The 22,305-nt window shown below is 43.6% G+C and overlaps 1 protein-coding gene across 2 annotated transcripts in view; it reads left to right on the top strand.

Annotated features, from left to right (window-relative positions):
* The window catches only part of LOC144682534 (E3 ubiquitin ligase RNF121), a 59,156-nt gene that overhangs the window by 26,278 nt on the left and 10,573 nt on the right, over positions 1 to 22,305 (top strand). The window contains exons 4-7 of one of the 2 annotated variants that reach the window (XM_078544953.1): positions 2,688 to 2,842; positions 8,583 to 8,690; positions 14,973 to 15,093; positions 18,412 to 18,545. In XM_078544953.1, the coding sequence (XP_078401079.1) occupies positions 2,688 to 2,842; positions 8,583 to 8,690; positions 14,973 to 15,093; positions 18,412 to 18,545 (518 nt within the window). The remainder of the gene's footprint in view (positions 1 to 2,687; positions 2,843 to 8,582; positions 8,691 to 14,972; positions 15,094 to 18,411; positions 18,546 to 22,305) is intronic. The other variant, XM_078544954.1, reaches the window with a different exon arrangement.

The following is a 22,305-nucleotide window of genomic DNA, read 5'->3' on the forward strand; positions in this document are numbered from 1 at the left end:
TGGTGAAGTCAAAACTAAGACACAGCCTTTCCTTGCTAAGAGAGTTTATTGACTTTGTTCAGTGTCAAAACTCCTCATCTCTCCCCAGTGTCCCAGCTATCTCCTATTTATATGTGTTCAGATACTCACCACCTCTTTCCCTTAACAATGTAATTGACATTAAGAAACTGTAACAATGCAATTGGTAAGACATTGACACATATCAGTTATGACCTAATTGAGCAGTGGAACAGTCTGAAGGGGCTGGATGTTCTCCATTAAAATTGACCAAGAAACTGACGGATTGATACACAAACCCAATTGGTTCACTATTAACCCTTTCAGGAATGAAACTGTCCTTACTGGATCTGGACCATGCTTCTCCAGCCCCAGGCCAATGTGGATAACTTAATTGCTGTCTGAAGTGCCCTAGCAAACTTCTGAGTGATGGTCAATAAATGACAGCCTTTCCAGTGATGCCTACGTTCCAAATTGTAAAAGCCTAGAAAAGTGTGTGGTGGAGGATGGGCTATTGAGGCTACGCATTGTACAATGTGACTGGAAAGGTTTGCATAACAAATGTAGACTCACTCCAGGATCTTTATAAATATGTTCAACACGGCTGAGCTGTTTCCTTATCTAGAGCTGTGAGAATAACACGTATACTGCAGTGTTAATAGGAAGTCCCAATAGGGTTGATTCCATCAAGGCATAAAACGGGCAATCAAGGCCTGGGGGGAAATGGCATTGAGGTGGAAAGAGAGACCCAGATGTTCACTCTTCACCCTTGTGAGGCTGATGACACAATTCTCCCAATCCTGTGGCGTTCCTCTGGATTTTTCAGTCTCGTCAATCACCCTGTGTTAACCCCCTTTCGTTTTACTACAGCAACAACTTATATTTATATAGAGCCTTTAACATAATGAAACATCCCAAGGCGCTTCACAGGAGCATTATGAAAGAAAGAATGACACTGAGCCACATAAGTGGCGGAGGCAGGGTCAGTGACTATTTTTAAGACAGAGGAAGATAGATTATTGACTAACAAGGGAGTCAAAGGTCATCAGGGCGTAGGCGGAATGGCGGATCTGCCTTATCTGCTTATTGAATGGCAGAGCAGGCTCGAGGAGCCGAATGGCCTGCTCCTGCTCTTAATTCTTTTGTTCATATAAGGAGATATTAGGACAGATGACCGAAATCCTGGTCAAAAACGTAGGTTTTAAGGAGTGTCTTAAAGGAGGAATGTGAGGTAGGGAAGCAGAGAGGTGTAGTGAGGGTATTCCAGAGTTTGGGCCCCAGGTAGCTGAAGGCACAGCCCACTAATGGAAATGCACAAGCGGCCAGGATTAGAGGAGCCCAGATATCTCAGAGGGTTTGGGGTTGAAGAGTTTATAGAGATAGGGAGGGGGTAAGTCCATGGAGGGATTGGAAAATAAAGATGAGCGTGCTATGCATTTTTGTTTTAATATAATCTATCTTCTCAGCTTGTCACTCGTTTAATTAATGTATTAGTCTCCAGTCCATAAAGAAGAACAATTGCACTTCCATATTGCTGAAAAAAGAGACATGCTGTCAAAGCTTTTCGTTTTGTACTCATCAGGACAGATTTGCAAGAATACCAATTGTAAAGGGAACGACAATTTATACTGTTCCCTGGTGCATTCTCCATGGCAATGCCTCTATCAATCATAGTTCACTTGCCAACCAATCAGCACTCTTTTCATGCAGTATAAATTGTTGTTCCCTTTACGATTGGTATTCTTGCAAATCTGTCTTGATGAGTGTAAGATGAAAAGCTTCGATGTCATGTCTCTTTTTTCAGCAATACTCAAGTTCTGTACTACCAAAAGACTGATTGCACTTCCCTGAAACCTCCTATTCATCTTTGCTATGTTCTGTTTAATCTCCCCCTTCATCTCTTGGCAAGGGTAAGATTTAAGGTAATTGACAAAAGAATGGATGAGGTGAATTTTTTTTCCGCAGCAAGTTTTGTGATCAGCGATACACCACCTGAAAGGGCAGTGTGAGCGGATTCAATAGTAACTTTCAAAAGGGAATGTGATGAATGTTTGAAGGAAGCAAAATTGCAGGGCTACTGGGAAAGAGCAGGGGAGAAGAGCTAATTGAGATAGCTCTTTCAAAGAGCTGGCGCAGGCACAATGGGCTGAACAGTCTCCTCCTCTGCTGTAAGATTCCAAGTGAAATATGCTGCGTAATCGTCATCTCGTGCAGCGTCTCTTCAGATTGCTCCCAGGGCTGGACCTGCCAGTCTCAGCCTAATGTTAAACAGATTCAAAGCAGACTTGGGACCTGTAATTGTTTAATCACAGTTCATAATTATGAACGCTTGTGCCTGAAAGCCTAAATGCCTGTAATTGTCTTCTGAATATAAGCTAGTGAATAACAGATTCAGGGCAGATAGCAAATGGAACTCTTTCAAAGTGAATCAGTGCCATGGAGTAATCTGTTGGGTGCAGCAGGGACATAGAACACAGCCGCGTTCCAGGCTGAGAGAAGCTTTGAATGCTTTTCCAGTAACTCATTATGAGAACACTGCCATTTTAGCTCTGCAATCTTGCCTAGAGTGATGAGATGAAAGACTCAAGGTGACGTATCCCCAGAAACGACGGTTCCTTCTGGCTGCCACACACAGATATGCGTCGTGTGAGACTGTGATGTTACACTTGTGTTTTTTTGATTTCACGCAGCTCGTGACACTGTTCCAGATGTGGGTTGTGCCCCTGTATTTCACAGCCAAACTGCACTGGTGGAGGTTCCTAGTGATCTGGGTGCTGTTCTCCATAATCACAGCCTTTATTACTTTCCGGGCAACGCGGAAACCACTAGAGGGAACGACGCCCAGGTAATGTGCTCAGTGAACGAGGCAAACCTGCTGGGGGGAATCCTACCCCTTTATCCATCTTTCTGTTTCAGCTACGGATACATGGGCATTCCCCCATGGACATAATCTTGGCCAAAACTCCCAGTGCAGTGCTGAGAGAGTGCTGCCCTGTGGGAAGAACAGCACTGTGGGACCTCCGCCCTGTCAGAGGGGCAGCGCTGGGGGAGCATGGCCCTGTCGGAGCATTGTCAGAGATGCCATCTTTCAGATAAAGTGTTAAACTGAGGCCCTGTTGTCCTCATGGGTCACTCTTCTATGATCGTTATTTTGGCGTGCTGAGGTCATGAAGCACTTGATAAATGCAAGCTCTTTCTTTTTGGGTGCCTAATCTAGGATGACAGTTCAGTGCAGTTTTGAGGGAACACTTCCTGACATCCATTCTAATCTTGCCATTCAAACCTTGATGCTGGCTTGCCAGCTCACCGCTTCTGCCCCCTCCCACACTCTCAGGGGAAATGATGGTGTCGTGGTAATATCACTGGACTAGTAATCCAGAGGCCCAGGCTAATGCTCTGGGGACACTGGTTCAAATCCCACCATGGCAGCGGTAGAATTTAAATTCAATTAATGAAATCTGGAATTGAAAGCTAGTATCCATAATGGTGACCATGACAACTATCATCGGTTGTCATAAAAACCCATCTTGTTCACTAATGGCCCTTTAAGAAGGGAAATCCCATGAAAGAATAAATAAATAAATAAGCCCCCCCCCAAAATAGAACCAGTCCACACCATCCATTGTTCCGCTTTGCCCCAATCTCATTATATCAACCATCTCATGCTGGTGCAGAGAGCAGTTATTCTCAACAACATGGTGAAAGTGTCTTCCTGGGTGTTGGTTATCATATGATCATATGAGTTAGTAGATGGAGAAGACCATTCGACCCCTCAAGCCTGCTCCACCATACAATAAGATCATGGCTAACCTGTTAATGGCCTCAACTCCATGTCCTGCCTACCCCCGATAATCTTTGACCTTGTTAGTCAAGAATATATCTACCTCTGCCTTAAAAATATTCAATGACCCAGCCTCCCAGTGCTCTCTGGGGAAAGAGTTCCAAAGATTCACAGCCCATTAGGAGAAAAAATTATTCAAATCGTCACACAACTAACCCAGTGCTAGTTTGTGATGAGAAGCATAAAGAACGTCTCCTCGTTCAGCAATTTCCCACAACTTTGTTAATGTTTGAGGGTAGCAGAGTGGTTGCATCATTGGAGCGATAACCCAGGGACCTATTCAAGTGCTTCAGAGACTAGAGTTCAAATCCCATCGTGACAGTTTATGGATTTTAAATTCCATTAATTAATTAAATCTGGAATAAAAAGCTAACTTCAGTAATGGTGATCATGAAACTGCCAGATTGCTGTAACAGCCCATATAGGGACAGCAGGTGGATTGATTGATTTCTTCATCAGTCTTTGGAGGCAGCAAAACCTCCTTTGACCCAAAGCGAGGAGAGGAGAGCAGATAAACCACCAAGGGGGGAATTCTGCAGATGCATTTATTTATTTTAATTCAGTTGCTACACTGATCAGCTCAGGCAGAAACATTTAATAAAAACTTAACTTCCCACTTGTGGAAAGAGCACAAATCCCTGTGAATTTGTTCATTAAAGTGAATTAGTGCTGGGGAATAGCACACTTTCAAGCAGCCAGCGGCAGCATTAACCTTGCTCCACATTTTCGCTTTCAGGACAGGTACAGCACGGGATTAGATACGGAGTAAAGCTCCCTCTACACTATCCTCATCAAACACTCCCAGGACAGATACAGCACGGGGTTAGATACAGAGTAAAGCTCCCTCTACACTGTCCCCAGCAAACACTCCCAGGACATGTACAGCACGGGGTTAGATACAGAGTAAAGCTCCCTCTACACTGTCCCTGTCAAACACTCCCAGGACAGGCACAGCACAGGGTTAGATACAGAGTATCTACACTGTCTCCATCAAACAGTCCCAGGGCAGGTACCACACAGGGTCAGATACACAGAATCACAGAATTGTTACAGCACAGAAGGAGGCCATTGAGCCCATTATGTCTGTCCCAGCTCTCCAAATGAACAGTTCACCTAGTGCCATTCCCCTGCCTTCTCCATGTAACCCTGAATATTTTTCCTTTTCCGATAACAGTCTAATTCTGAATGCTTCAATTGACCTGTCTCCACCACACTCTCAGGCAGTGCATTCCAAAATTTAACCACTCGCTGTGTGAATAAGTTTTTCATCATGTTGCTTTTGCTTCTTTTGGCAATTTAAAAAAAATCTTTGTCCCCTCTTCCTTGATTGTAACAGCTTTCCTAAGCTAGTTCTTCCAGACCCTTTAAGATTTTGAAAACGTCTATAAAACCTCCTCTCAGCCTTCTCTTCTCAAAGGAAAGCAGTTCCATCTTCTCTAACTCTTCATAACAGAAGTTCCTTATCCTTGGAACCATTTTCATGAATCTTTTCTACACTCTGTCCAATGCCTTCACATCTTGTTTAAAGTGCGGCGCCCAGAACTGGATACAATACTCCTGTTGAGGCCGAACTTTTGTTTCATACAAGCTCAACATAACCTCCTTGCTCTTGTGCTCTATGCCCCTATTAATAAATAAGATACTGTATACTTTATTAACCACTCAACCTGTCCTGCTCCCTCTCGACAACTTGTACACATATACACCCAGGTCCTTTTGCTCCTGCACCCCCTTTAGAAATGTACTCTTTTATTTTGTCTCCATGTTCTTACTACCAAAGTGAATCACTTTGCATTTCTCTGCATTGAACTTCATCTTCAACTTGTCTGCCCATTTCATCAACTTTTCTATATCCTTTTGAAGTTCTACACTACCCTCATTATTATCCACAAATTTTAAAAATTATGCCCTTTACACCAAGGTCTAGGTCATTAACCTATATCAGGAAGAGCAAGGGTCCCGTCCTTGACCCCTGGGGATCTCTACTACAAACCTACAGCCTGAAAAACATCCATTAACCCACTACTCTGATTCTTGTCACTCAGCCAATTTCATATCCGTATTGCTGCTGTTCCTTTTATTCCATGAGTGATAGCTTTGTTCACAAGTCTGTTATGCTGCATTATATCAAATGTCTTTTGGAAATCCATGTACACCACATAATAGCATTGCCTTCATCCATCTCCATCCTTGTTACCTCATCAAAAAATTCAAGCAAATTAGTTAAACATGATTTTCCCATAACAAATCCATGCTGACTTTTCTTAACCTGCATTTTTCCATGTGACTATTAATTTTGTCCTGAATTATTGTTTCTAGAATTTCCCCCACCACTGAAGTTAAACCGACTGGCCTGTAGTGCTGGGGCTTATCCTTACACTCTTCTTTGAACAAGGTTGTAATATTTGCAATTTTCCAGCCCCCTGGCAACACCCCTGAGTCTAAGGAAGAGTGGAAAATTCTGGCCTGTGCCTCTGTAATTTCCACTATCACTTCCCTCAGTGTCCTTGGCTGCATCTCATCTGGTGTCAGTGCTTTATTAACTTTAAGTGTAAGCAGCCTATCTGATACCTCCTCCTTATCAATTTTAAATCCTCTAGTGTATTAATTACCTCCTCTTTTACCGTGGCCTTGGTAACATCTTCTTCATTGTTAGAGACAGATGCAAAGTATTCATTTAATACCTCAGCTATTCCCTCTGCTTCCATACATAAATCCTCTTTTTGGTTGGCCTGTAATCAGCCCTACTCCTCCTTTTATCACCATGTTATTGTTTATATGCCTATTGAAGACTTTGAGATCCCCTTTTATGTTTGCTGCCAGTCTCTCTTCATACTCTCTCTTTGCCACTTTCCCTCCGAACCTTTTATATATAGCCTGGTTCTCCCTTGTATTACCCATCTGACCTCTGTCATAAACACACTTTTTCTGCTTCATCTTTTGTCATCCAGGAAGCCCTTGATTTGTTTGCTCTGCCTTTCCCTTTGAGGGAACATACTTTGACTGTGCTTGAACTATCTGTTCTTTGAAGGTTGTCCATTGTTCAGCTACTGTTTTTCCTGCCGACCCTTGATTCCAATTTATTCGGCCCAGATTTATTATTGCTCCATTGAAGATGGCTTTCCCCCATTATTCTTACTCTAGATTATTCTTTGCTCTTTTCCATAGACAGCCGAAACTTTATGATACAATGATCACTGTCCCCTATAGTTCCCTCTACAATGGAGATGATGGATTAGTGGTATTGTCACTGGACTAGTAATCCAGAGGCCCAGGCTAGTGTGCTGGGGACATTGGTTCAAGCCTCACCACAATGGCTGGTGGAATTTAAAACTCAATTAATAAATCTGAAATATAAAGCTAGTCTCAGTAATGGTGACCATGAAACTATCGTCATTGTTGGAAAAAAAACCTATCTGGCTCACTAATGTCCTTTAGGGAAGAAAATCTGTCATCCTTACCTAGTCTGACCTATATGTGACTCCACAGCAATGTGGTTGACTCTTAACTGCCCTCTGATTAGGACATTAAGGGATGGGCAACAAACGCTGAACGTGCCAGTGATGCCCACATTCCATGAAAGAATAAATTTTAAAAAAACAGTCCCAGGACAGGTACAGCACTGGGTTGATACAGATTAAAGCTCCCAGTACAGTGTCCTGTCAAACACTCCCTTCACTGAATTCCCCACTACTACCATCCTTGGGGTTACCATTGAGCAGAAACTGAAGTGGACTAGCTATGTAAATGCTATGGCTACAAGAGCAAGTCAGAGGCTAGGAATCCTGCAGCGAGTAACTCATTTCCTGACTCCCCAAAGCCTGTCCACCAACTACAAGGCACAAGTCAGGAGTGTGATGGAATACTCTCCATTTCCTAGATGAGTGCAGCTCCAACCACACTCAAGAAGCTTGCGACCATCCAGGATAAAGCAGCCCACTTGATTGGCACCCCATCCACAAACATTCACTCCCTCCACCACCAACGCACAGTAGCAGCAGTGTTTGCCATCTACAAGATGCAATGCAGAAACTCACCAAGGCTCCTTAGGCAGTACCTACCAAACCCACGACCATTACCATCTAGAATGACAAGGGCAGCAGATACATGAGAACAGCACCACCTGGAAGTTCCCCTCCAAGCTACTCACCATCCTGACTTGGAAATATATCGCCATTCCTTCACTGTCGTTGCATCAAAACCCTGGAACTCCCTCCCTCATAGCACTGTGGGTTGAGCTCCACCACATGGACTGCAGCAGTTTAAGAAGGCAGCTCACCACCACCTTCTCAAGGGCAATTAGGGATGGGCAATAAATGCTGGCCTAGCCAGCGATGTCCACGTCCTGTAGATAAATTTTTAAAAAGCACAGATTTGGTGATGCTCTGCCTTTATGCCCCAACCTCTGAAGACCTCCTTGGTGAGGCACTTCCCAGTTCGCCCTCCTAATCAACCGTTGATTGCGTAGATTTACATTAAATTGCAGCACAGAAACAAGCCATTCAGCCTTACAGGTCCATGCTGGTGTCTATGCTCCACTTGAGTCCCCCCCCCCATTCTACTTTATCAAACCCTATTAACATATCAGTTAATAAAAGCAGTTTTGTCTTGTGCCCACCAGAAAACTGAGACAGCCCAATTGATTTCACATGAGAGTTTTTACATTCTTTGATGCAGTTTTCCATCTTTGGTTCATTTGGACATGTCCTTATACACATTATCTCTTTCTTTTCTGTTGTTGCAGGCTGGTTTATAAATGGTTTCTGCTACTCTACAAATTAAGCTACGCCAGTGGGATCGTGGGCTACGCTGGAGTAATGTTCACCCTCTTTGGTATAAACTTATTATTTAGGTAAGGGTATTGACATTTAACTTCTTAAAAAGCATTAAATACAAGTTGAAGGGACAGAACTTGAACAATGAATTTTGCTCTTGTCAAAAGCATGTATTGTGAGGTTTAAGAGAATGGGACTCTTCTATTCTGGCGATCCAGTGTTTAGATTGAGCACAGCAAGAAGGCGAGATGCAAAGTAAAGTTGCTGCAACTCTGGACAGTAATGTTACTGGGTCAATATCTTGGAATTCCCTACCAAAGGTTATTGCGAAACCACTATCGCTGCATTGACTGCAGGGGTTTAAAGGCCCACTATCACCTTCATAGCAATACTTGGATGCAAAATAAATGCCAGCCTTGCCAGTGACGCCCAAGTTCCCAAGTACAAAGATTTATAAAAATCGCATGTCGCCTGACCAATTGTTCCCAAATTAAGTGAAAGGTTGAGCTGTGGACACTGTGATGACCCATGTGCTTGGAAAAACCTGAATTTTCTTCTGTGCAATGTCCTTTTAAGACCAAAATGGGCTGGACAGTATTCTGAAAGAAGGTTAATTGCTTTCTTGATTATAACATCAGTATGTTCCAAGAAATGCCCATCTGACCTGAAGTTACCATGGGAAGGAACAGCTAGGAAGCAAAGGGTAAATAGAAAGCTACTTATAGGCCGGTTGGTTATTTTTCAGCATGTCTTTGTGGCAGACAGTTCAGAACACTGAGAATTTGGGTGAGAGAAAACAGGTTCTCCCCAAATGGGACAGAGTTCTGTTTGGCTATTTCTGAAGCGGTCCTGCTATAGAAGCAGGACTCTGAGAATAGAGCAGAGACTGTGTTACTGTGTGTTACACAGTTGGAAAGATCAGGTAGCTGAAGACCGGAAAAACAAGAGGTTGTGGATTGGCCAAGATCCATTGCTGCTGCTTCGCCGTTGCCAGACTTCAGACCATTTAAGGGAGTTGTAGAAGGGAATCTGGAGGTTCTGTGCCATCAAGACTGTTGTAACCTGAGTGAGAGAGTCTGGAGATGTGCCTTGTCAGTAATAACCTTGTCCGAAGACTTCAGGTTGAATGTGACTTGAGGGCCGGAATGATTGAGTGGGAACTGAGAGATCCTACATAGCGGAGGCTGAGTTGGGAAAACTGAGAGATTGTATGTGGTGCCACATTTGTGCAAGAAGTAATGTGAGTGCTTATAATTATGTGAGCTGTATCTTTGTTGTACTAACTATTTTGAGCGAAATTTAGCTCTTCGTTTGAAATATCCTTCTCCTGTTAATTAATGTTTCAATTATATTGGTTTTAGTTGGTTTCTCTCAGTAAAAGTTTTAAAGTGAAATCTTGTCCTTTAGTTTTCTTTCCATTGGCGTTGTGTGGATTCCTTTCTTTTAAAAAGTTATCAGTCTCTGTGGGGGTCATAACAGTACTTGGATGGTGGGGTCTCGGCTTGTTTATCCATATGAGCCTTACAACAAGAGTTGGCTTTAATCAGCTACAAGCTGGTTTTGATTCTTGATCCTAGAGGTTAAAGAAGTTTGAGCTCTGCGTCACACTGCTTTTTTTGGTAAATACGAAAGCCCAAGTGCTTGTGGGTTCAGGCATCCATGGTTTATCCTGGCCTTAAAGTTACGAGTGTAATTTTTCCTTGGGAAAGTTTGAATACATAGAACAGCCTGTCATGTCCATGATAGCTCTCTGCAAGAGTAATTCTCCTAGTTCCACTTTTTGCCCTGCCCTGCAAACAGTTCATCTTCAGACGATTGGCTAGTTTCCCCTCGAAAGCCATGATTAACGTGCCTCCACTAGACTTTAGGCAATGCATCCCAGATCCTAACCACTAGCTGTGTAAAGAAACTTTTCCTCATGTCACCTTTGGTTCTTTTGCCATTCATCTTGAGTCAGTGCTCTCTGGTTCTCGACCCTTCTGTCAAGTGGAATGATTTCTCTCTCTCTACTATGTCCAGCCCCCTCGTAATTTTGAATACCTCTATCAAATTTCCTCTCAACCTTCTCTTTTATAAGAACAACAGCCCCAATGTCTCCAATCCATCCACATAACTGAAGCCCCTCACCCCTGAATCCATTTTCATGAATCTTTTCTGCAGCCTCTCTGAAGCCTTCATATCCTTCCTAAAGCGCGATGCCCAGAATTGGACGCAATACTCCAGTTGAGGGTGAACCAGTGTTTTATAAAGTTTCACCACAATTTTCTTACTTTTGTACAGTATTTACAAAGTTCAGGATCCTATTTGCCTTAACTTTTTTCTCAACCTGTCTTGCCACCTTCAATGATTTGTACACTTTTACCCCCAGGCCCCTCTGTTCCTGCATGCCCTTTAGATTTGTTCCCTTTATATTGTCTCTCCTTGCTCTTCCTGTCAAAATGAATCACTTCACACTTCTCTGCATTAAATTTCATCTGCCACTTGTTTGCCCATTCCAACAGCCTTCAAGCATTTATCCAGTTCACTATTGAAGTTATTATTGAATCTGTTTCCACCACCCCTGCATTGCCCTCTGGTTTCTCTATTATATTAAATCTCAGGCCTCTGTTTACCAGACCACCTGCCACTGGAAGCTGCTTCTCCTTATTTATTCTTCCGGAATCATTCATGATTTTGAACACCTTTTATCAAAGGTACAAAAATAAGATAGGCATCAATAAATCCGAAAAGGAATTCAGGAGAATGTGGAACTTACTACAACAGGGAGTGTTGAGGGGAGTAGCATTGATGTATTTTTGGGGAAGCTGGATATAAACACATGAAGAGGAAAAGAATAGGAAGCATCTATAATTCTTTACTATGGGCATGTGAAGTAGTGGTGTTCTGGTTGGTGGCTGAGCATTTAAGAGAGAGTGCATGGAAGAAAGCTTGAACGCAAGTAGCGATCCAGGGGAAATGCTCAGCCACCAACCAGAACACTACTACTTCACATGCCCATAGTAAAGAGTTATAGACCTTCGGCTGTCTCCTTAAATCTTCTGGCTTCCCCCAAGCCTATTTTGCTTTAAGTCTGCATCCTGCAGCTTTCTCCCTTTTAAGTTTGGAGCCTTCCTCTGCTCCTCACTCTTAACTTCACCTAACCTTTTCCAAATCCCTGTTGTTTCCCTTTTACTAGAAGGTCTTCTCGAGACCCCCCCACCCCCCTCCTGTTCTTTGGGGAAACCTACTTCCTGCAGCTCCCTCCTGTCCAGCTCCCCCTAGCTCCTGTTTCCAACTTTACTTTGGGACTTGCTATCTGCCCCTCTTCTATGCTGCTTCTGCTGGCAACTCCTTTCAGTGGAACTAAAGCTACTTTTTCTGTTTTTCTCTGGTTCTCTGGACCCCTGTGCTTAGGCAACAGCACAATTTTTTTTCTACATTGTGTTTCTTTTAACACCCCTTCAAGAGTCGTAACACCACATTAGAATGCAGGCATCTTTTAAAATGAAACTAAAATTCAAGTTTCCCCCCATTTCTTAACACACCAATACGGAAACACAAGTCAAACTTAAACTTTTTTTTAATTATTATTCATCCACGGGATGTGTGCATTACTGGCTAAGCCAGCATTTGTTGCCTATCCCTAATTGCCCTTGTTGAGAGGGCATTAAGAGTCAACCACATTGCTGTGGGTCTGGAGTCACATGTAGGCCAGACCAGGTAAGGATGGCAGATTTCCTTCCCTAAAGGACATTAGTGAACCAGATGAGTTTTTAGAACAATCGACAGTGGTTTCATGGTCATCATCACTTTTAATTCCAGATTTCTTTTATTGAATTCAAATTCCGCCACCTGGCATGACAGGATCTGCCAGTGCATTACCCTGGGTCTCTGGGTTACTAGTCCAGTAACACTACGCCGTTGCCTTCCCTCATTCCTAACACCCACAAATACAAATATAACTGACTTAAACGCTCTCCAGTTCCTAACAAAGTGAAGCATAAACACCAGCATAGACCAGTTGGGCTGAATGGCCTGTTTCTGTTTTGTAAATACTGTGCAACTTGTCGTGTGAATCCTTCTCCCACTTTACACTTGAACTGTAACGAAACAACATAACCAGTGGATGGAGCTGTTTCTCCCTGATCAAGCCCAGCTTGCCTGGTGTAAATTACATTGATACGTGGCACAACAGCAGGACTGCTGCAACTGGATAGAAACACCCACAACCCTGCTAGTTACTGGGAGGGTTGAGGGAAAACTTTGTGCTTCGGGTTCTAAACCATTCCACCACCCCGCCCGCCCCCTTGAACAGAACTGTCAAATGTTGTGAAAGGTGGCTTTGAAGGGGGGAAAGTGCTTAAGTGGAAGTGGGCATGGAACACAAGGAGATGGAGAAATTGCAATGCACTTAACCATCCACTCATCCACCCGCTCACTCACTTGCCCGCCCACCCGTCCATTGGGATTCTTCAAAGTTGGACTGAAACATCTAAATGGCAGCCCCAGAAAGAAATGAGAGGGGAAAGGTACAGGGAGCAAAATGATACAGAATGAGCCCTGATTTTCACAGGGTAATCAAAAACTTGGAATATTCTTCTATCCTCCCATGAGTCATATCTTGCTGTGTCAGCCGGGGCTCAGCGGGTAGCATTGTCATCACTGAGTCAGAGTGTGTGTTTGTTTAAGTCTCACTCTGCAGACTTGAGCACATAATCTAGCAGACGCTCCCAGTGTAGTGCTGAGGGAGTGCATTTTGGGTGAGATGTTAATTTGAGGCTCCCTGCCCTGTCAGGTGGATGTAAAAGATCCTGTGAAGAGCAGAGGAATTCTCTGTGTCCTGCTCCAATATGCCCTCAACCAACATTACTAAAAAAAACAAATGATTTGGTCATGATAACAATGTTGTTTATGGGAGCTTGCTGTGCGCAAATTGGCTGCTGCATTTCCTACATTGCAACAGTGGCTACACTTCAGAAGTGCTTCATTGGCTGTAAAGCGCTTTGAGACGTCCTGAGGTTGTGAAAGGCTCTTTAGAAATGTATGTCTTTCAAGCCTTCCTCTCAAAAGATGATAATCTATGCCCAGCCTATGAAGCACAGAAATTATAGTTTGCAGAAGTTGAATAGGAAGGTGTAAATCCAAATCTAACCTGCGGATCCAATATTTAAGGGAGTGAGGGATCAGTCCATGAAACAGGCTTCCGAGGGAGATGGTGGAAGCAGCTAGTATTGATTCATTCTAATACAAATTAGATGAGATTGCTTTCTGAAAATAAAACATTGGATTACAATATGTGAGCAATTTGAGACATATAGTGTCTACGCGTTTCAAATCTTTGAAGTGGCAGGACCAGGTGAGAAGGCTGTTTTAAAAAAAAAAAAGGCTTTATTACAGTATTGGAGGAATAGAGTACAAGAGCAAGGAAGTTATGTTAAACCTTTATAAAACACTGGGGCATTGTGTCCAATTCAGGACACCACACTTTAGGAAGGGAGGGTGCAGAGGAAATTTACTAGAATTATACCAGGGATGGGACTTCAGTTACATGGAAAGACTGGAGAGGGGGCATTTGTTCTCCTGAGTACAGAGAAAATTGAGGGAAGCTTTGATAGATGTGTTCAAAGTCTCAAAGGATTTCAAAAGAGTAAATAAGGAGAAACTGCAGGTCAATGAGGAAAGAGTGGGGTAGTAGTGAGACTAATTGGATAGCTGTTTCAAAGAGCTGGCACAGGCACGATAGGCTGAGTGACCTTCTGTGCTGTATCGTTCTAGGATTCTTTGTGGCATACACCTGGGGAAAAGGGGTGGCTTTGGACCTCTGGTTCCCAAAGCTCTCCACACTGGGGGATTTCATCACTTGACAGCTGGATCTGTGACTCAATGGTCATATTGTTTTGATTAGTGAACAGTTCCATTATCATGTGACTCTCAGGAAAGTAGAAGGGAAGCTGGATAGACTGTGACCTTTGCCCAGGAATTTCTATGTTGCTATGGATCTTTGACCATCCTGGTCATGATGACTACTTACCATGATGTATCAATGTGACAAAGCATGCTCTTTTGTGAGCAAGAAGTTTCCAGGAACTTATTAGCATATTTGAGAATCTCCCACTGAGAAATACACATGGGTAGAGTTTCCCATTTGACAGATATGGAATCTGCATCCCCTCCCTGTAGGGACAAAGTTTACTTAGCTGAACTTAAAGCGCACATGCGAACTACGTTATTGCAGTTCAGAAGTACTTCATTGTCTGAAAAGTGATTTGGCGTTGTGTCAGTGCTATAAACATACAAGTTCAGGGAAGAACTTCACTCAAGAGCAATTGGGTTTGCAGGAATTGCATTTGACAGAATTTCTGTTTGTCTTTTTCCCTCAGAATAAAACCAGAAGATGGAATGGACTTTGGAGTATCGCTGTTGTTTTATGGGTTGTATTACGGAGTGTTGAGTCGTGACTTTGCAGAAATGTGTGCAGACTACATGGCATCTACTATAGGGGTAAAGTGAGCCCAGAGGCAGCAGCCTCTGTTATCAGCTGTTTCCCACTTGTATAACTGTATAAATGGCTTTGGAAAGGCCTCCCACTGGATGGTTAAACAGAGGACGGTTTTGTTTCCTCGTGGACCAGGAAGAGCCTATTCAGCCCTTCGAATCCGTCCTACCACAGAGTTTTGGCTAATCTGTAGCTCTTGTATCTCCGCCTTTTCCCTGTGCCCCTAGACACCCTTATCCAACAAAACTCTTCTGATCTCAACCTGAAGCTCTAATTGATCCCCAGCTACCATAGCTTTTTGGGGGAGAGTGTTCCAGATTTCCACTCCCCTTTGTGTGAAGAAATGCTTCCTGGCATCACTCCTGAATGACCTGGCTCGAATTTTAAGGTTCCGCCCCCCTTGTTCTGGGCTCTCCCTCCACCCCCCACCTGCCCACCCACCCAACCAGAGGAAAATATTTTTCTCTGTCCAATCACTTAATGATTTCGAACAACTTGATTAGATCACCCCCTTCAACTTCTAAAGCCAAGGCAATACAAACCAAGTTAATGCACCCTCTCCTCGTGTTTTAACCCTTTAAGCCCTGTTATCATTCTGGTAAACCTGTGTTGCACCCTCTCCAATTGCAATATATTTAAACTTACTGCTCCCCTAGTTGAATAGTCATCCATTTAGCATAACATCCCAACTTTGGTAATGAATTGCTAACCCGTTTTTTTTTTTTGGTCCAACTCTTGAGTAGCAATCCCAAACTTCAAATTGTTCCTGCACAGATGGCTGTTTGGAATTACAGAAGTTGCAGGATACAGTAGAATCTGTTTTTAATTTGTGTTTCTTCACCCTCCCCACACTGCCCTAACAGAGGGATTGTTCTGCTACATTTTGATGAGGCAAAGATTGTAGATCGACGAGGAATCGCATGAAAAAGCAGCTCAGAAATGTGCCTGGAAAACAAATTAAGAACACACCATATCAAAATTCCCTTAATCTGTTTTCGGATATGTGGAAATTACAACAATATATAAAACTCATTAGAAACACAAACAATAAACAGAGCAAACAAAACAACATACCAACATAACATAGTCAAACATTCCAAGACGCTTCTCAGAAGCAGTTATCAAACAGATTTTAATATTGAACCACATGAGATAATAGAAAAAGTGACCAAAAATTTGGACAAAGAGATAGGTTTTAAGTGTCTTAAAAGATAGAGAGAGAGAGAGGCAAAGAAATTTAGAGGGGGGTTTCCATAGACTAGGTAGTTGAAGATATGGCCATCAGGGTGGAGCGATTAAAATTGTGGACCTGCAAGAGACCGGATTTGAAGGAGTGCAGAGATCTCAGAAGGTTGTATGGCCGGAGGCGATTAGAGATAGGGAGGGCTGAGGACTTAGAGGGATTTGAAAATAGGGATGCGGATTTTAAAATCAAGGCATTGCCAGACCCCAGGAGCCAATGTAGCTCAGTGAGCACAGGCTGACAGGCAGCAAGCTGTTGGATGTACTGCAGTTTATGGAGAGTGTGAGCTGGGAATCAGGCCAGGAGAGTATTGGAATAATCGAGCCTTGAGGAAACAAAGGTGTTTAAATAAATTATTGCTTTATTGAATAGCCATAATCCTACACCTTGACTCAATGGTATCACACTCACCTCCTAGCCAGAAGACTTGGGACTTGAACACATAATATAAGCTGCTACTTCAGTACACTGTCAGAGGTGCCATCTTTTAGGTGAGTTGTTAAACCAGGGCTTTTTTTTGGGCATAAAAACTGTATTTGGTAGTACAGAACTTGAGTATTGCTGAAAAAGGAGACATGCTGTAGTAGCTTTTCGTCTTGCACTCATCAGATCAGAATTTGCAAGAATACCAATTGAAAAGGAAATATCAGTTTATACTGCATGAGAAGAGAGTGCTGATTGGTCGGCAAGTGGACTCTGACTGGTAGAGGTGTTGCCATGGAGAATTTACCAGGGAGCAGTTAAATGCCAAGCTTTTGTTTAAATTCAAACCAGGCAGGTCAAAACTGTTTGGTCAAGGCATTGCCATGGGGAATGAACCAGAGAATGGCTGTCCCCCAAACTTTTGTTTAGCTGAAAAAGACGCAACGCTCCTTCTGTCTGCAAAGGGCAGGGCCCTGTGTGTGAATATATGCAGCGTCTAGCATGGGTAAGTGAGCCTCACTGCGAGCCTGACTGATAACCTTAAATTGGCTCTCAGTGTACTCTTTAGCACAATCAGGATCGTTTAGTAAATGTTATCCATTCGCGGACTCACATCTAATGTTGGACACACTGTTTTGAGTTTTACAAGCACAGGCTGACTGGGTACAGTCTGTACCTTTTCTGTTGCGAACAGCCAAATGTTTGATACGATCCACCAGTCATTGGGATGTTTGGCCTATATGCCTGGCATCACCGGCACTGAAATGCATTTACCACATTACTCGTTTCTGTGATAGGCAGAACATCTTTTTGGCTTGACGGCAGCATCCTGTTAGACACCACCCCTGTTGCTACTGCATTGTAGTAGCATGAAACAGCTAGCTTCACCTGTTGCTCAAATTTTTTGAGACACCTCACCCTTCCAAGGTAATCTGAGATGGACTGGGCCCTTTTCAGGGCCGAATGTGGTGAACTTAGGCCTATTCGTGAGTGTGTGCGATATACAGCGAGCAATGAACTCATCAGGGTAGCCATTATCCCACAGGATGGCTTTAATGCACCCTATTACAGCATCAAGCTTGCACGGTGAGCCTTCTTACAAGGGTGCCGATGATGCCAATCTTATAGCAAGTGTGATTCCCATAGTTCCCACCTCAAAAGCCTGAGACTTGCCTGGGTCCGGTGTCCATTTTCAATCTGTGTGCCACAGCGTCCGCTACTGAGTTCTGGCACTGTTGGTGAGGGCATGACCTCCTTCTGCTGAAGGGAGGCAGTCCAAGCCTCAGCTTGTAAGTTGCTTGGTTTGTGAGCAGTACGCACCCCCTTCCCCTGCCTGTAAAATACAGCCCGAGATCTTTGGAGTAGGGGACTCTCTGCATCTTAGGTCAACATCAATAAAAATGGGTTAATCAGCCATCTGCCTCATTCCTGTTTGCGGGCGCTTTTCGGACGTTCAGTTTAAAAAAAAGTAAAAGATAAAAAGACTTGCATTCGTGTAGCACCTTTTGTGACCTCAGGACGTCCCCAAATGCTTTATGCTCAATGAAATTCTTTTAAAGTGTAATCATTGTTAAAATGTAGGAATAACTTATTTTTGCAAAGCTCTCAGTCAATTTAGCTGTTGCAGTAGGTTTTTGAAACATTTGTTGTGTTGCAGTATTACAGTGCATCTGGGATGCCAACCAAACACCTCTCCAATGAGATCTGCGCAGTCTGTGGACAAAAAATCTTTGTGGACGTCAATGAGGAAGGCATCATAGAAAATACATATATGCTGACCTGTAACCATGTGTATCCTTCACAGAGTGAGAGAGATACAACCAGGAGCAAAAACTGGCACTTGTCAAAATGATAACTTTTCTTTTCTGTGCGTACAGCACCTTTGTAATGGGACAGCACCTTTCTAAGGGCGCGGTGCAGTAGAGAAGTACAAAACAGGCTGAGGTCAGTGCGTGAAGAGGCGTGAAGAGACGCATTTGGTCCCTTGAATCCTCTGGGCTACTGGCTCCAGAACGAGTGCCCATATGATGCCTCTTCCTGGGAAGAAGAGAAAGTAATTCATCCCCTTGCCCTGCTCTCTAGCCTTTCCCCTCCCTGCGTCCCACTCTCTGGCCTCCCTCACTCCCTGCATCCTGCTCTCTGGCCTCCCTCCCTCTGCGTCCCACTCTCTAGCCTCCCTCACTCCCTGCATCCTGCTCTCTGCCCCCGCCCCCCCCAGCGTCCTGCACCCTGGCGCCTCTCCCTCTGTTAAAACCCTTGATATCATCCCCTGATTAACATGATTGAAGGATTAGATAGGGAGAAGACATTTCCTCTGGTGGGGAGAGAGTCCAGAACAAGGGGGCAGGACCTTAAAATTTGGAATAGGCCAGTCGGGGTGATAGCAGAAAGCACTTCACACAAAGGGGAGTCCGAAATCTGGAACCCTCTCCCCCAAAAAAATTGAGGCTGGGGGGCTGTCAATTGAAAGTTTGAAAGCTGAGATTGATAAAGCTTGGTTTTTAAATATTTGTTTATGGAATGTGAGCGTCACTGGCTAGGCCAGCATTTATTGCCCGTCCCTAATTGCCCTAATTGATTAAGGTGAGCCGTCGCCTTGAACTGCTGCAGTCCTTGTGGCATAGGTACACCCACAGTGCTGTTAGGAAGGGTATCAAACGTTACAGAATCAAGGAGGGTAATTGGAGTGAAGTCATGATCTAGTTGGATGGCAGAACAGATTTCAAGGGGCTAAATGGCCTCCACCCATCCCTATGTCCACAACACCCACTCCCGGCAGGTGTCAGCTGGATTCCTATCAGAAATTGGAATCCTGGCAGATTTTCTGTTCCATTCCCTCTCCTGCCCACCACCTCCAACTCTCCAGGAACTGAGGCACATTATAATGCCTCAACATGCCTCCTTGGCAGAGTGCAGTGACCAGTCCTGAGCCAATTTTAAACCCGGTGCTTTCCTGTGCTGGTCAGGGCTATGGCCTGTGGTTCATCTGCCAATTTTGTATCGAGGTTAAACTTTAACATCAATGTGTAATTTCTTCATCAAAAGGAATTTTCTGCAGCCAAATTTAGCTATTTTGCAAGAAAGCTTCCATGAATAGTCTGTCTTTGCCTCTGTCTGTGCTTCCGCTTTCAGATACCAAATGAAGCGTGGGGTTTGTTTCACATATACAATGCCAAGTTTTAGTTTATTTTTCTACGTGTGGGAGTATTTCTGAAGAAGTGCCACAAATCCCCATTGATCTTTCCCCTTCAGAGTCCCTGAAGTTGTTGCCCAGAAAAGCTAAATTATTTATAAAAATAGAAAATACTGGGAAAACTTAGGTCTGACTGTACCTGTGGAGAGAGAAAAACAGAGTTAACCCTTCCAGTCCGCATGACTCTCCTTCAGAGCTAAAGAGAAGTAAAAATGTGATGGATTTTATACTGTTTAAGAGGGGGTGGAGCAGGTGGAACGAGATAGAAGGTGGGGGGTAGGTGGGAGTTGAGGAGAGATTGACAAAGATGTCATTGACACACAGAAAAAAAATGAACACATGCTCTCATGCCCACATGTCCGTCCTTGACCTGCTGCAATGTTCCAGTGAAGCTCAACGCAAACTGGAGGAACAGCACCTCATCTTCCGATTGGGCACTTTACAGCCTTCTGGATTTAACATCGAGTTCAACAGCTGCAGACCATGAACACTCTCCTCCCTCTTGACCCCTTTTTTTAAATATAATTTTTATTTATTCATTTACATGTATTTATTTCTTTTCATTTTATTTATATCTTTTAATTTATTTTATTCTTTTATATATTTGTTCATTTTTTAATCCTTCCCCCCCCCACCCCCACCCAATAGGACCATCTGTCACTTGTTCTTCTGTTTTGTTTTCACAGAGCGCTGATCTTTGTTCTGCTATTAACACCTTCTGCTTTCATGCCTTTATGTCACCATCAGCACCATCTTTATTCTTTAACGCTACCGTTAACATTCCCTTTGTCTTGTGTCCATGACAATTTTGTCAATCTCTCCTTTTCCACCTGCTCCACCCCCTCTTTAACAGTATAAAATCCATCACATTTCTACTCTTTAGCTCTGAAAAAGAGTCATATAGATTTGAAATGCTAACCGTTTCTCTCTCTCCACAGATGCTGCCAGACCTGCTGAGTTTTCCCAGCATTTTCTATTTTTATTTCAGATTTCCAGCGTCCGCAGTATTTTGCTTTTAAGCTAAATTATTTGTTCACTATTATTTGTCTTTGCTGGTAATGTTGGCCTTTATTTCAAAGGGAATGGAGTATAAAAATAGGGAGGCCTTGCTAAAACAATACAAGGCACTAGTTAGACCACACCTAGAATACTGTGAACAATTTTAGTCTCCTTATCTAAGGAATTGGAGGCAGTCCAGAGAAGGTTCACTAGGTTGACCCCAGGAATGGAGGGATTTTCTTATGAGGAGAGGTTGAGTAGGTTGGGCCTGTACTCGTTGAGTTTAGAAGAATGAGAGGTGACCTTATTGAAATATATAAGATTCTTAGAGGGCTTGACAGGGTAGTTGCTGAGATGTTGTTTCCCCTTGTGGGAGAGTCCAGGACCAGAGGGCATAATCTTAGAGTATAAGGGGCCACTCATTTAAAACAGAGATGAGGAATTTCTTCTCTTGAGGGTAGTGAATCTGTGGAATTCTTTACCGCAGAGGGCTGTAAAGGCTGGGTGGTTAAGTATATTCAAGGCTGAGATAGACAGATTTTATAATCAGGAAGGGAATCAAGGGTTATAGGGTAAAGGCAGGAAAGTGGAGTTGAGGATTATCAGATCAGCCATGATCTCATTGAATGGCAGAGCAGACCCGATGGGCCGAATGGTCTACTTCTGTTCCTACGTCTTATGGCCTTATGGTGTGTATCCAGTTCAAAAGGCCAGCTGTTATTAATATTTGGGACCTGGGTTTGAAACCTGGCGGGAGGATTTTTTTTATCTCACTCACTGCCACATCCCTTTCGCCATTCTCTTCCACACATACTCTTTCTATCTATTCTGTTCCCCTGCACTCTTTGGAAACCATTGCGTTCTTTTGTCCCGACCCCCCCCCACCCCATATTCTTGCTATGTCCTTCCTCCACTGCTCATCTGAACTCCCTTCCTAACAGCACTGTGAGCATACCGACACCACTTAGATTGCAGCGGTTCAAGAAGGCAGCTCACTACCACCTTCTCAAGGGCAACTAGGGATGGGCAATAAATGCTGGCCCAACCATTGAAGCTCACATCCCGGGAATGAATTAAAAAAAAGAACCCTCCCCCATACGTACTCTCCCAATCCGCGCTCACTCACGCACACAGTTGCTTCTGAAATGGCCTAGCAAGGCACTGTTGTCAGGAAGGCAGCTTACACCACATTCTTGAGCAATTAGGGATGGGTGATGAATGCTGGCCTGGCCAATGATGCCCACATCCCAAGAACAAATATAAAACAAAAATCCAAGATCAATTCTGAGCTCCTTTGAATTCACCACTGTAATGCTCCCTCTCCACTGTCCCCATCAAACACTCCCAGGACAGGTACAG

The sequence above is a fragment of the Cetorhinus maximus genome, chromosome 7 (assembly GCF_964194155.1).
Source record: "Cetorhinus maximus chromosome 7, sCetMax3.hap1.1, whole genome shotgun sequence".
Classification (NCBI taxonomy): Eukaryota; Metazoa; Chordata; class Chondrichthyes; order Lamniformes; family Cetorhinidae; genus Cetorhinus; species Cetorhinus maximus.